At 42.2% G+C, this 16,162-nt stretch overlaps 1 protein-coding gene across 3 annotated transcripts in view; it reads left to right on the forward strand.

The window, feature by feature from the left end:
• The window catches only part of ZNF462 (zinc finger protein 462), a 309,667-nt gene that overhangs the window by 172,753 nt on the left and 120,752 nt on the right, over positions 1-16,162 (forward strand). For all 3 annotated transcript variants that reach the window (XM_029604896.1, XM_029604891.1, XM_029604894.1), the window contains 2 exons: positions 5,398-5,516; positions 8,236-8,418. In XM_029604896.1, the coding sequence (XP_029460756.1) occupies positions 5,398-5,516; positions 8,236-8,418 (302 nt within the window). The remainder of the gene's footprint in view (positions 1-5,397; positions 5,517-8,235; positions 8,419-16,162) is intronic.

The following is a 16,162-nucleotide window of genomic DNA, read 5'->3' on the forward strand; positions in this document are numbered from 1 at the left end:
TTATATCTCAGGCAACCTTAAAAAAAAAGGTGAAGTTAGCTCGAAAAATGAAACTACTGAACGAGATAACCTCGCTGGAAGAAGTGCACAAGAGTAATCCTTCACAGTGTGTCCTTCGGAAATTACAGAAAGCTAGGGACTCTCTATGTTCCTTAAATTTAGATGTTATTTCCCATCATTTGAATCTGGTGAAACAGGAAAACTTTGAATGGGGGAACAAAGCAAGCAGACTCCTAGCTAGGAGATTGAAACACCAGATAGCCCAGAATCAAATTACTAGGATTTACGGGGAGAACAGATCTTTATTGTCTTCCTCAAAAGAAATCCATCAACAATTTCAACAATTCTATGGGAACTTGTATAAGAAAGATTCAGGAGGACAAGATAGACTCTTATTTACAATAAGTTTCTCTCCCTAGCCTCTCAGAAGAAGAAAAAAGATTTTTAGAAAAAAAAATTATGATGAGTGAAATATTACAAGTTATCAAAGACCTTAAACTAAATAAAGCCCCAGGGTTGGATGGTTTTACGGCCCAGTTTTACAAAAAATTCACAAACGTAGTGACCTCCCCCCCATTTTACAGTTGTTTAATTCCCTACGTTCTGGGACATCATTGTTCTTGGGTTCCAATGTAGCTGGAATAACAATTTTGGCTAAACCTGGGTGAGACCCCTTGGAGTGCGGGTCTTATCAGCCTATATCATTAATTAACATTGATTTAAAGATATTGGCCAAAATATTGGCCAGTCGTTTAAATAAAGTAATGATAAAATTAGTGCACCCCGACCAGACAGGTTTCATAACAGGCAGGATGGCGGTGGACAATGTCCGGAAACTCATAGATCTAATATGGTGGGTAGAACAGAGCCATAACCCATCGGTATTATTATCAGTGGATGCTGAAAAAGTGTTTGATATGGTGCACTAGCCATATCTGTTTCATACTGTGGAAAGGATGAATTGTGGTCCCTACTTCTTAAGTTGGCTGTCTAAGCTGTATGAGAATCCCACAGCTTGTTTGAAGGTAAATGGCTCTTACTCAGATCCTTTTCCTATAGAGAGAGGAATGAGACAAGTATGCCCACTATCCTCACTATTGTTTGCATTATTTTTAGAACCACTAGCCTTAAAAGTTAGCTCCATAACATCCATAGCAGGGATAAGTGTAGGGGGAAACATATTATTAGATGTCCTTATTTGCCGATGATACTTTAGCTAGACCATTGGATTCATTGAAGGGAGTGGTAGAAGCATTATCTGAGTTTAGTTCTGTCTTAGGTTTTAGATTAAACCTAGATAAGTCGGAGGTTCTAAACTTATCTGTTCCTCAGGATCAAACATTGGCCTTAAAACAGTTGTCCCTTTTAAATGGGCTACCACCAAAATAAAATACCTAGGTATTTACATTAGTAATAAGGTGGAGGATTTGTTTAAAATGAATTATACTCCTATGACCTAAAAAATCTTTTGAGATTTGGAAAATTGGTCAAGAACTCCCCTAACTTGCAGGCCGACGGAGCGCACTGTTAACCTGCCATTGGATGCGTGTTTTCCCTTACCCCTTATTCAGTAAGGGGCGGAAAACCCGCGTCCAACCCGCCGAACCTAATAGCGCCCTCAACATGCAAATGCATGTTGAGGGCCCTATTAGGTATTTGCACGCGATTTAGAAAGTAAAATGTGCAGCCAAGCCGCACATTTTCCTTTCAGAAATTAGCGCCTACCCAAAGGTAGGCGCTAATTTCTTCCGGCACTGGGAAAGTGCACGGAATATCAAGTGACTTAATATCATGGCGATATTAAGTCGGCGGTCCCGAAGAGTAAAAAAAAGTTTAAAAAAAAAGAAAAAACAAAATTTGAAGTCGGCCCGCAGCTGTTGGGTCGAAAACCGTCAATTTTGCCGGCATCTGGAACCAACGCCGGCAAAATTGAGCATCGGCTGTCAAACACGCTGACAGCCGCCACTGCTGTCAAAAAGGAGACGCTAGGGACGCACTAGTGTCCCTAGTGCTTCCTTTTGCCCGTTTCTACCGCCGGGCCTCATTTGAATACTGTATCGCGCGCACAGGCGAGTGGCCTGTGCGTGCGCCGGGAGAGCGGGCGTTCGCCCACTCTCCTGCGGACTTTACTGAATCGGCCTGTTGGATAGGCCGCATCACATCAATAAAGATGTGTGTCCTTCCCAAGTTCCTCTATCTTTTCCAGACAATACTGATCCATGTTTCTACCGCTGCCCTTAAATATTGGCAGAAAAGGATATTTGCTTTCTTTTGGAAACGAAAGCCACTAGGGTGGAGAGTGGTGTAATGTATCAACACAAGTTGAGGGGTGGGCTGGGGGTACCACACCTACGATGGTATTTTGCCACAGCTCAATTGAGAGCTATAATAGATTGGAACAAAAAGGGTGAACTGAAACGTTGGGTAGTAATTAAACAGGAGTTTTGGGAAATATGCCTATTTGGACTTCAACATGGCAGCCAAGGAACACCTGGCTGGTTGAAAGAGAATTACCCTTTACCACTCACACAACTCTTAGAGTTTGGAAACAATGGCGGCACAGATTGGTGGATGGAAGGAAATATTTTTTTAGTTCTGCCTTGTTCTATAACAGACTATTTTCCCTGGGTCAGTACTCCCAGTGTTTCCAAAACTGGAAATTGAAAAAGCTTGCAACCATGGGTAACATTTGGGGCATGAGAGGGATCACAACTTTCTCTTACCTTAGAGAAACATATGGACTTACAGATAGAGATCAATTCCCATATGTCCAGTTGAGCTATTTTTTTCCTTCTGAAAAAGGAGCAGATGACTGGAACATTGGTGTGACCAGGCAGATAGGATAAAAGGGGTAATCTCAAAAATATATACTATTCTTAACAATGACCCTAGTCAGAAACCAACATATATGAGAGCATGGGAAGGAGACCTAGGGAAAGTATTGGAGGGATGACAAATGGGACATGATTTTCTCAACACCAAAAGAAGCTCCATATCAGCATCACTTTCTGAAAATAGTTATAAAGTCCTATTACGATGGTATTTTACCCCAGTTACATTATTTAAAGCTAACCTTTCCCAGACTGACTTATGTTGGAGAGCTTGCGGACAAAGAGGATCCTTCTTCCATATGTGGTGGACATGCCCAGAGATAGAGAAATTCTGGGGGACGGTTTCCTGCTTAATTCAGCAAAATTTAAATGTGGAAACTCATCTAATCCCTGAAACTGCATTGTTAAATATGCCTCTGGAAGGCACCAAACATGATTGGCTATTGATACACCAGATCTTAATAGCTACCAGAAGCGTTATAGCGGCTAAATGGAAGCAGGTTCATCCTCCATAATTAAACACTCTTATTCTCAAATTAGATAAGATGTGTGAGCTTTATAAATTGACGGCACGAAAACATCATACTATACCAAGATTTTCCTCAATATGGACCTCATATCAAAGATGGAGAGCAGGTCACATATATGAGCCAGAGTATTCTGTCAAATAAGGCACCCTTTGAGACTTCCAACATTTAAATATTTTGAATATTCTGAATATCCCAAACTTTGCAGAATTTCAGCCTATGTTTGATATTAACCTAACATTGTAGTCGTATACACATATAATATTTGAATAAGATGAAGATGTAATCTTATAATGTGGATTGTTAGTTGTTACTTGCTATATGTTATATTGTATTTTGATTTGACTATGCACCAGATTCGCACTTTCAATAAAATATCATTTACAAAAAAAAGTTGTGTGTGCGCACAGTCAGGTGGTTTTATAAGATGCGAGCATATATGTGTGTATGTTATAAAATGACTGCACAAGTGCGCCTACACGCAGGTTAAAAAGTTACCGTCATATTGTATGTTGAGCATTGGTGCTCAGGCTGGATTTCAGAAACATTTTCTCCGTTCTTAAGTGCCAGTATTACCCCCGACACCCTCAAAGGGAATCCAGGATCTATTTCTAACTGATTCCACAGAAAGAATTCATCGATTTACTTCAAGCAAGATTAAATCTCCCACCAACACTTTGCCCTTCATTGCATTGTTTTGGATGTCATTGACCAGATCTCTGTCTAGTTCTTTGGCCTCAGTCAGAGGTCTATAGACGACATCAGTGTAGCTGGAAGCACCATCTCTCCTTTTCGGACAGTCCCAAGACCCTGCCGTTCACTTGCTTTGATATCGTCTTATACATAAAGAACCACTGCTCTTTCCTTCTCTGCCATCTCTGTCCTTCCTGGATAGGTTATAGCCCATGTCTCTATCCCATGTATGGGTATCACTGAACCATGACCGTGTGATATCAGTAATATGGAAGTCTGCCTCCACCATTAGGGCTTCCAGTTCTGGAATTGTATTGTCTAGACTCTAAGCATTTATGGTAATATCCTTCCAGCTAGTTCTCCTAGCCTACTCTACACTCTGTATACCCTCATACCTGTTCTCTCTAGCTATTTAGATACAGAGTCAAGGCAGGGGCTACATACAAGGAGCAATCTATAGCAGTCTAGTGTCTCCTCAGAAAAGAAACTGAAGAAGAGAACAGGAAAAAAAAAAGGATCGGCTTGATTTTCTATGTTCTAAGTTAGGTTGTAAGCCTCTCTGGAGCTCCTCTTTTCACGCACTATGCCAATTATAGATTGTATTCTGTATGAATCTTTCTTTTCTGCTCCCCCTTCATATGGGGCTGTACAGGTCACGGTATTTTGTTTGTGGGGGGGAAAAAAGTCTAATAATGGACAACTGGATAAATAAAAGGAAAATCAACCACTAGGAGACCAGTTAATCTCAGTTTAGAGTCTTCCAAAAAAAAACACCTTTGTTTAACTACATGTGAAAGTTAAGGGGTAGATTAAGTTGCCTGGGGGATTTGTTTTTGGTTTCTTTGAGTACAATATAAAATTTGAGTGTGTGTGTATAAATCTGTGTGTGTGTGTCCATATTTAGTGTTGCGATGAGTGGAAAGTTGCCCTGGTAACTTTAGCCGGGATATTGAGTGGGACTTATCTGGGTAAGTCCTGCAACTGAATATGACTGCCTAAAGGTTACCCTGATAACTTGAAGACTATGATTTGCCACACCAGACTTAATTGCTTAAATTTATCTGGGTAACACTGAATATTGGTGAACTAAGGCCATGACCTTGAAACACCCTCTGCCCCTGTTTATCCAGCTAAATTTTACCTGATAAGTTACCTGAATAAAATGTTACTGGTTGGCAGGGCAGGAAATTGAAATCTTGGAGTTTGTTTGCATAACTCAATAGTTAAGCAGACAAATCCTGTTCACTATCAACCTCATAGGTGTCTTCCATCCCTCAAAATGTAATTGAAGCCCTGCAGATGAGTATTCATTGTAGTAACTGGAATTAATGTTTTCCTCTTTGTAGTTTGGACCGTCACATGCAGACTCACCATGGGCATCATAAACCATTCAGGTGTAAACTCTGCTCTTTCAAATCCTCTTACAATAGCAGACTGAAGACCCACATACTGAAAGCCCATGCTGGTAAGTCTCCTTTTTTTGCAACAATTCCAGGGGTGGATAGTGTTTGTTTTATTCAGCAGCTGGAGCAGGGGAAAATTACTTTTGCAGGATGATTATCTCATGCTCATTTGCCTACAAAGAAAGGAGCTTGTGTACGACAGCATCTGTTTGCATTGGGCCCAATCAGAGATGTCACAACCTGCGAAGACTCCGCTTCCCTCCAGGACTAATATATCTGTGAGAGCTGTGCGCTAACATCTGAAGGTTTAAGGGTCCTGCTCACACTGTACGGCACTTTCCAGAATCTGCAGTGCTATGCTAATAATCCGACTTCTCCAAGCTGGAAAAGCACGAGGTTTCAGATATTTGCTGCTGCCCGGACTTAGCTAAAGATTTGATGTCACCTGGTGGTTGAGCGTCAGCCCGCGGCTTTTGCATCAGGCCGTGCAGCGCAAGGGCAATTTGCGAAGCGGTTTCCACAGCCATGCGGTTACCTTGCTTTTCCTTTTTGAAAACTGCTGCCAGGCGGGCTTTGCACCAATAGGGGGCAATCTCCGCCTGCACCCCGCAGCGCAGTACCCCCCCCCCCCCCAGTGTTACTGAAAAGCAATCGCAGCCAGGGCTCCGAGGCACAGGCTGCGGTGGCAACCCCCTTTCCACACCTGAAAAACTCCTTGTGTATTTTGTGCCAATGCAATTCATATATGCTTTGCATGTAGCACTCCACCCCAGTCTGGGGGGGTCGTTTCATAGCTCTGGAGTGACAGAGGGGGGATAGATTGCTTTTGGGATTTGAGGTTTTATGGTGAGATTATTTTATGACAGTTGTTTTTTGAAGAGTATTGAATATATGTGAATGTTGTTTTCGATACTGTCGCATGAGAGCTTGGAGGGCTGGAAGGATGGGTATTTTAACAATTGCTCATGATTTGATGATATACGTCATGAAGCAACCTGTATTCGCAGTAGTCTCAAAAAAAGGGGAATGCAAATGCCAGAGTAAACTTAATTTTAAAAAATGATGCACGTTGTAACAGTGTCTAAGGCTGATGTGTTCCCACCCTGGACTTAATTGAAGTTTTCTTCCATGAGACTGAGTCATTCTTCTTGCTTTTGTTCCAGAAATAAGCTTATAATATAGAGCAGAAATCAATATAATATTAGGTAATATTTTATAATTGTATTACACTTTTAACTCCTGAGATATCCTTCCTTTCCTCTGTGTACGTGTCCTCAGTACCAGATCTTGGGCTAGAGCTCATCCTCTCAGTGAGTAAGTGAACCAAGACCATCCCTAGTGACAGGGAAATCCTCTTTGTAGCCAAATCCTACCTGAGGTCCACCAGAGTTCCCTGTTCCTTCCCAGCCTGTGTCCAGTGTCCAAGGGTGGAGATCCAGTTGTGGGTCTCCAAACGCTTCTGCCTCTTCTTTCCGGATTCCTCCTGATGTGACCTCTTAGCGGAAAAGATCTGCTACTGAAAACATAGCCCAGCTTCGTGGTGAGGAGGGGGTGCCACCAACCAAATGGGCCAAAACCACTTTTCAAGTCCAAAAGCTCTTCCTTGGAAATGAGGAGTCACTGCTTCCCTTCACTGGCAGGGAGGGTGCCCTGATCTTCTCACCCCTGGCCCCTGGATCCCAGGTCGTTCTACACCAGAGCAGGATTTCACCTACAGGGGTAACCAGAAATTCCCCAGATTCACTGAAAAGTCCTTTTACCAAACAGGAGATAGTTCCTGACAGGCAAGAGGTGCACCGCAAAAGCTTGTCCTCTCAAGAAGGAAGTGTTAGGCAAGGAGGGCCTAACTCAAATTAAGAGCAATTAAAGAATACTCACAAGAGCGCACTCAACTTGGCCACATTTACTTTGCTCCTAGGCCCCCTCATAGGCAGAGATCAAACCATCACAGACCTCAGAGGGCATGGTCTGTCCCTCTAGCTGTACTACCAGGGCAGGGATCTAGGGCCATCTAGAAGAGACCTGGGGGTCTCTACATATTTATGCAAAATAAAATGTGGGGTGTGTCAAATCTATTCTATACACATCGACTCTGTATGCAGACTACATAATCATTATATAAAATTTTGAGCACCCTTTAAACAAGCTTCTTGGAAGCATAAAATTTCTTTATTGGTGTTTAGAAAGTTATACTGTGCTTTGGAAAGCAGTGATATGGTCACCTTTTTTTCCAGCCAGTCAGATACAATTTTTTTATGATTTTAATGTGTTTTAGAATTTGTGTTTTGAGATGTTCTAGGTTTTTATTAACTATGCTGTATAAGTTTTATTGATTGCCTGTGACTCTTATGTTAAACAGATGTATAACCTGTGTTAAGAAAGGCGGAATATAAATTCCAAATCAATTTAAAATTAAACTTCTTTACAAATGGTCTGTGACATCTCAAAAGTACTTCAGACAGGCACAACATTTTTTGGGTTTTGTCATACTTCCGGGCAATAGAACTTGTGCAGTTATCACAGGCCTACTGGCATCTTCTCAGTTCATGTGTTGTGGATGTCATTTGTGGCACCTTAAGTGGTTGCTAAAAAAATGTATTTTGACGAAGCCCTCAAACAAGTTGAATTGAATATTGATCAAATGTTGAAATTTACCCTCATATGGCTTGTCCCTTTATGTATATGTGTTATATATGTACTGTGTGTGTTTATTTGTAGGTAGGTATATATGTGTTTTTCTATTGTAGGATAATATTTGTTCTTTTTTTTTTTTTTTCCCAGGTGAGCACGCGTACAAATGTTCCTCCTGTTCCTTCTCTTCCATGACGATCAGCCAGTTGAAAGAACATTCTCTTAAGGCTCATGGGAAAACCCTGACACTACCAAAACCCCGCACTGTTCCCCAAGCGCTCTCCAGTGCCCAAAAAACCACTGACCTCGAAGGAGAAGTAGAGGAGACCGATGGTAAGATGCATTTCAGAGCAAGAATCAATAATGCGCAGTGTTCCGCCGTGTGCCTCATCCCGAGGGCTACCTTGTGCCCTTAATTCAAACATTAAAATAGGACTTTTCCTTTAGCAACAAACTTTGCTTAAAAGAGAAGTACCAAGGGACATACCATCTCTACTAATGTGTACCACACGAATGTGTACCCGCGCTGTGAAGAATTAAGCTTTAGCCCAAGCTGGGGGACAATTTAAAAAAAAAAAATAATTTGCACAAAGTCTGCAAGCAGATTTTCAAAGGGGGAACTCCCCATAGAGTCTATTGATGAAAGTTCGAGGGACACGAGAGAGAGAGCTGGTACTTTTATACTGCATGGCAAAGTACGCACAAGCATTTTAAAGTGAAATCCCATTGCGGGCGTTACTGTTCTCGAGTCATCTTTGCTGCCTGGCCAAAAGTAGCGCTGTCCTATGGAGAGGGATGCACTTTTAGCTGCATTACAGGGGGGCAGTTTGCACAAGGCGTTTGGCCACGGGTAAGCATGTGTTTCCCGGCATAAAACTTGTGAAACTGGCCTCTTTTTAAGAACTGGCTTTTATGAGCGGAGAAGATGCTTGCAGGTTCATTTGTCTTCCTCAAATTGGAGGCTATCTGTTAATCCATGACCATCTGGTCTGGTTGATGACATTGCAAAGTAGTTTTCACCAGATGAAAACTAGCCTTTTGCTTGAAATCAGTTCCTTGGATGCTTCTGAAGTAACGATCTCCTTATTTACTCTTGCCAAGTGAGTGGCAATGTCTTCTGTTTACTCAGTAGGTGGAATGTGAATTTGATCAGGAGGGAATGTCCAGTGTTGCTGGTTTGCTTATTAAGTGTTCCAGCTAAGTGGTTTTGCCTGGAAGAAAATGTGCATTGAACCAAAAGTATATAAACATTGTATAATATCGTATATCCATACTGATTTCACCAGCATGATTTAGAAAGGAAGAATCTGTTCAGCTTACCACACTGAGTTATTTTTGCATTAAGAATTGGGCCCCTGTGACATACTGTAGTGAACACAATGGGATGAATTTTAAATACACAAGTATATGGGCCGCGGGTGAGCAGTGTGTGTTTTAAAAGCTGCAAATCACATGTGTATATTCACTTGCACGAGTGAAAAAAAAAAAAAGGTGTGGAGATGGGGTATGTTAAAGGTGTTCCAGGGCAGGCCAAACTTTACACTCATAAATCCATATTTTAAATCTAGTGGCCAAAGGCATTGGTGGGCTGATAACCGTGCATGTTTACTTCTGCTCTTGATGAGGTGTTAAATCTGCATAAATCCTCTGTTTAGGCCTAAAACGATTGGTTGAGGGATCTGGGTCAACTGGGGTGAATGCAGGCTGAAGAGCCAGAGGGATCTGGATGTCCTTGGGATGGAATAGGCAAACTGGTGCGCTAATGTCCTTCGCGCAAGCCATGTTTTAAAGTCCATTTACCTGCACGTGTTAAAGCTGATATAAAAGTCCTAAGGAAGATACAAGAAATAGGTTTGCTCGAGTAACCACTTAAAATTAGGAGCACACATACCGTGCGGTAAGTGTATTTTAAATCAGACACGCACAACTGCGAACACAATTTTAAATCCAGTATGTGTGCTCATGCGTCCATGGGCTTGTTTTAAAGTCGCTGTCAATATTGGTAAGAAGAAGGTGAATATTTAGGACAGCCCTGTGTGCCGACCAGACTTGGCTGGATAAATTATCTGGCTCTGAATATCCCAGTTAGCTTGATAATTTATTTGGCTAAGTTGGCTCCTCCCAGGAACACCCTCGCCCCACCCACTACTTAGCCAGCTTAACTGGTTATCTGGCAGAAGAGCACTGAATATCACCCTAAATGTCTTTATTGTATTTGCTTGTCTACTAAATCTTTGGTACAGCTAATATTGGGTTCTAGCCTATATTTCATTATGTACTGAAGTGGCAGTAATATATTCAGCTACTGCAGGCTGCATAGACAAACATGGTAAACAATTGTTAGACGACTTTGGAAACCTGGCTCAGCTGGCACATAAGGAATGAAAAGAAAATGGCTTAAAACCACCATAGGACAGGGATGGCCAGCTCTGCTTGCAGGTCTGAAACCAGACCTGCAAGCAGGTCTGGTTTCAGGCTGTCTTCAGCCAATACGCGTGTGCTACGTTTGCATGAACCGCCTCCATTTGTATGCAAATATATCCATGCATAATTCATTGTGAACAGCCAGAAAGCCAGCCCCGTTTCTGCCTCTTGATTGAGGACTGGAGTTGGCCTCCTTTGCCATAGAGGAAAAAGCCCAGAAGCTGTGCGGGGCTGCAGCACAGGAGACTTGGGTTCAGAGCTCCTGTCCATCAGTGCTGGCTGCCTGGCTGGGGTTAAGGCACAGCCCTGGGGAGGGAGAAACTTTGACCCCATAAAAGAGCCAGGGGGAGGTGCTAGGGGAGAAGCTCAGAAGAAACGTCCCTCCAGTCCTGCTGCCACCTGGCCATGCTTGTTGGCGTGGGGGTTAAAAGAGGGGAAAATATTGTTTTTAAAGCCTTGTAAGGCAAGGCATGTGATGGAAGGGGGGCGTGGGAGGCAGGGTGGAGAATTATGTGGGATTCATACGGTGTTTGATTCTTGCAGCTCTGCATCTTTTTATATGTGGAAATGATCTTGGCTAGTGAGCTATCTGCAGTTTGGCTTTATTTTTTGCTGATTTAAACATTGAGGAGTTTGGATGTTAAGTAAAATGCACATAAGCTAGGAACTGTTTTAGAACTAGATAGGAAAATGAAAAATACAGTGATGGGATCTCGGGCCCCCGCTCCTCCCACTGGCATTGCAGTTGGAGCCACTGCAGCTTTTGCTGTGAGCTTGCAGTAACTGGTAACACCCGGGCTTCCTGGGCCCTAGCTATCGTTTATTTTAGGACATCAGCATGCCAGACACTGGGAAGACATTTTTCTAAGCCATTTAACTGGATAGAATGGCTTGGCTGACAAGTGGCTGAAGGTGTGTGCCGTTTTTCATAGCATGTGCAGTTTTAGCTGAAGTGTGAAGAGGCGTCCCTCGAGGCACGCTTGCTTCGAAGGAGGAAAGCCATAAGGCGTGAATGACATTTTCAGACGTACGCAGGCTGCTCCTGCCGCTTTCAGCCTCCCGCAGAGCAGGTTGCAGAGTACATGGCCAGTTTTTAGCACCCCCTTTTTTTTTTCTTCCTTCAAACAAAAAAGTGCCCACTACTTTCTCTTTGAGAGAAAGTGCCAAAATATAAAGTTGATATTGAAAGGGTTTTGCCGGGTGACGTTTGCCAGTAACTTTGTAAAAAAAAAAAACAGAAATGGTCAGAAATGTCCTTCTGCTAAATTGTGTGCACAATGACTCCTTGCCCGCGCAGTGTAGCTGTGTAAGAAGAGGCGATCCGGGGGTGAGGTGAGATTTTAGCCGGTGAGAGCTGATCTTTAGCACTTTCCAGCAAAAGCTGGTCGGGTAAGCCTGGTCAGGAAAAGACCTGCCCTAAAGTTAGGTGGGTAACATTATCTGGCTATTTTCGTGTGCAGACTCGTGCAGGTATGTTTGCTGAATAGCGACCTCCACGTGCACTAAACGTCTGCCCTTTCCAGAGCTTCCCCTTCCATTTCCAAGCCGTTAAGCTTCAGATTGGGGATAAAACTGGGGACTTAAGCTTAAATAGCCCACATGCTTATAAAATATGTGAGCTATTTGAAAATTGCTCTTATCCCGTTCTGCCCTTTCTGAGGCTGACGGCTTGGAAGTTGAAAGGAAAGCCCCGATGTTTAGAGACCCTCCAGATAGCTGAGGTTTTGGGACCTCTTCCCAGCAAGCTGCTTCTTATTTGATATTTTGTGCCTTTGTTTGCTCTTTGATGCAACCACAGGCACAAGCTTTGTTTTGGTCATATACTGGATTTTTCTGCTTCAGGGACTAGATTTCGACCTGCGTGAGAGTATTCCGACAGTTCTGGTATTTCTAATATCAGAGTTATAGTTGATGAAATGCTTCTGGTTTCTTATTCATATGTGCTCATAGTCTTTAGAGCACAAAAGCTGCAGAGACCCAAGGTACTGAGGCCAACTGTGTTCTTGGAGTCTGAATATAATGTTGCGTGCTCTAATGGAACTATAATTTGAATCTTTGCAGTCAAAGTTGTCTTATTTTTTGACTAGATAGATAGATAGATATATTTTTTTGTAATTTACTCAGCCAGAAGAATATGCAAATTGGAGTTTTTATCCTCTGTGTCCCCTTTTCTGTAAATTACTATAGACAAGGTTGCAGAAGGAATAGACATATGTTTTGTACCTAAGGTCATTTCACCTTTTCATACTGACTGAGGAATTGTTTTCCCTTCTGTGTGTTCAAATCTGAAAAATCTTCCACAAGGTGAAACTGCAGCTTTTGAATTTCAAGGGGGTGTTATATGGCTTTATTTGTACAAGACAAAGCTTTTCTTGAAATTAGAACTATTTATCATCTCTGGTGCTAATGAGAAGAATTGCCAGCCTGAAAATCTTCTGTCTCTTGATGGCTTTGTCATCGTCTTACTGCGCTTACAAGGAAATTCATGAGACAACTCCTAGTTTCCTCGGAACAGATTCCACAAGAATAAACCTGCAAAGTAGCATTAAGGTGTTCCATCTATCCCTTTACAAAACATTACAGAGCTAACAAATGGGCTTCAGCTGATATGACATTTTGTGAGAGAGTTCTGGAAGATATTGCTAGGCTGTGTCCCACAAGTTCTGTGGGTTGAAGTGTAATGGAACAGCAATCTTCTTAATAGACAATTTCCTTTATATTAACCTCTGCAGTAGGTCAGGACCGACCCTCCCAGTGATACCTCTGAAATCCGCTTCTCTATATACACCCTTTTTGTCTGTATTTTGTAAGTTCTACTAATGGATGTGCTATTCAGATGCTTTCATGCTATCGTAATGTTGTACAAGTGCTCAGACTGATGGGAAGGGACCACAGGAAGCCAGTGGAAGCAGGACCCAGAAGTCACATGGCTTTGACATCTGGTTTGCTGTTGGTTTTTTATGTTCCCCAAGAGGTCCAAACCACATGCCCTGACTGTTAAAGAAATGAATAGGCAAGAAATATCAGATAAGAAAATTCCCTTTGTAAAGAAACACAAAGCCTAACATTTTATAAGAACATAGAATACAGCTGATTAAGACTGGAAGGTCCATCCAGTCTGTTTAATTTATTATTTAATTTGGCTGATCTCTGGCTTTCCCTTCACTTCTTTGCCAGTAAGGATCTTGAATTCCTGTTTTTGCCTCCACCATCTCCCCCTGAAGGTCATTAGATGCATCCATCATCCTTTCCGTGAAGAAATGTTTTCTGATGTTACTCCTGAGTCTGCCCCATTAGAGCAACGTATCATGTACTCCTGTTGTAGAATTTCCTTTCCTTGCTGTCCAAAGCTGCGCTGGATGAGTAAACTATTGACATTTATGCCGTCTAAACGGCTTTGACTATTGACCTTAAGGTGTATCCATGGGCTTTGGGCCAGGCGGACAGGTAGAAAACTGCCTCATCCCCCACCCCTCTTAATATAACTCTCATGTGAGGTTTAGCTCCTTTTCAAGATTTTGAATTATTGGTCGTGTGAGAATTTATCAATAGAGTTAGGCAGGTTGCCCACTGTGGGTAAGATCACTTAAGGAAGTTGCGAGCGTACCAGCCCTTGTCTGAAATGGATGGGCGAGGCCTCAGCTGCGCTCAAAAATTTTAGATAACAGATGTGTTAGTGCACAGCCTTGCTCTGCTCCAGTCTGAAAGAGCCAAGGTCATAAATAAGTCAATAGAAATAGGCTGGAGCTTAAGGAGGTGGTGAGATTTGTCCTTTTTAAAAACAGGTATTCTTCACAATTTCCACTGCATATGAAACAGTCATCTTTCTTTTTTTTCTTCTGTGATTAGCTAAAGGTATTTCCTCAGTTGGATAGCAGCCAGCTGAGTTGGATCTGTGAACGTGTGTTTTCCCTAAAGCCGTGTCATATCTGACTCGTCTTTTCTCACTCTGTTGCTGCTCAGTCTGTCGTGTATAAATATGGGCAACAAAAGTGTCTCTTGACTAATCAAGGGTGTCACCCTTTGTATTCCTAGGGAGTGAGAACCATAAAGCAAAACTGAGCCCAGGGTTGATGCACTTGGTTAGCCAAGGGATGGCCGGCCAGCTGTAGTTTTGTCCAATCATAAAAAAAAAAAAAAGCTTTTATTTTTTGGCTGTACAGCTCCATATTAAAATAGTTCAGTTTTACTGTGCATTTATTTCCTTGGGCATATTTCCATTATCCAACACCAAGTGGATGGAATATGCTTCCTTTCATTTTTCTTCTATACTTTCACTGTCTTTTTGACAGGTAGATGCTGCGTTTTCTCTTCCAATTTAGTGTACTTACCAGCTTTAAAGGAGTAGAAGCTCAGTCTCTTAGGAGCCTCTTAAGTGAAATCCTCAAGAAGTTCTATCTACAATATTGTACAGAAATTTTTTTTTTTTTGTTAATCTCTTACTATTTACACATTTGTTGGTAATATTAATGTGAGTTAAGTACAGATGAAAGGAAGGGAAATGACAGCACTGGAAACTTGACAATCCAGCAAGCTTTCGTTGCTTTGCCCACCCATGTCCTTTAATCCTGTTCTAGGCAGATCATTACCAGAAAGCATTTATTTATTTGGTGATGTTGGTACAGGCATTGTAGCAGCTGGATAAAGGTTACCCAGTTTGTTCCGAGAAAGGAAAAGCCAAGCTGGAGCAGTTGTCCCTGGGTTTCCTATAAATTGGGAAGTGTGATGGTCTCTTTGTTTATTTTCCTGGCTCACAGATGTTTGAATGTAATTCATACAGCTTGAATATCTTTTTTTTTTTAACTATTTCAAATTAAATAAAGAAGCACTTTGGATTTTTAACCGCAGTGGGGATCGTTAGAATTGGTCATTTTGCCTCCCTTACGTTCCTTAATTGAAATCTGTTTCCTTTGAAGCCAGAAAATGCACACACGAAGGAACAAGACAGTAACTCACCAACTTGTCCTATGTAGACAAGCAGCTCATGCTAGTAATGACATGCAGCAGCAGAGGCAGCTGGAAGAGCTTTGGCTCACTTTATCGTATACCCTCTTCTGAAAGACTCTGCACCGGTGCCACCGTCTGCATGGGGGAGGGGGAGTTGTTTGGTCGTTACGGCACCGGGAGGTCTTGGGACACAAGTTTAGGACTTCTGCCTTCTGCTGCTGACTCTGTGGAACGTTGAACAAGTCACCACTTTTCCCTGTGCCTCGGTTTGCTCATGGATCTAGTGTTATACAATTCATTGAAAAAGAAAATGTTCACATACTTAGAACTGACAATTCTTTTCTATTATTGCACAGCCAAATAATTTGCATATCTTAATTCTTTAGGTATGCAGATATGTACAAGTGTGTCTTTGTTGGTACAGGTCTTACATAGCCCTATACTCTAGGGGTAGATTTTCAAAACTTGACGCGCATGAATTTTCAAAGGCCCGGCCACGTGCCGCCGTGTCGGCGTGCGCAACTTGCTCCTGCCCCGAGGCAGGAGCAAATGGTAAGACACGGATTTTGGAGTGGACTGGGAGGGAACTGCAGAAGGCAGTGGGCGTCAGCACGCGCAGGTTGCACAAATGCATGTTATAAAATTGTGTCCATGCATGCGCGCTGGGGAGCGCACGCATTCTTTTAAAATCTACCCCGTATTGTGT

Source organism: Rhinatrema bivittatum, chromosome 1 (assembly GCF_901001135.1).
Source record: "Rhinatrema bivittatum chromosome 1, aRhiBiv1.1, whole genome shotgun sequence".
Taxonomy (NCBI): domain Eukaryota; kingdom Metazoa; phylum Chordata; class Amphibia; order Gymnophiona; family Rhinatrematidae; genus Rhinatrema; species Rhinatrema bivittatum.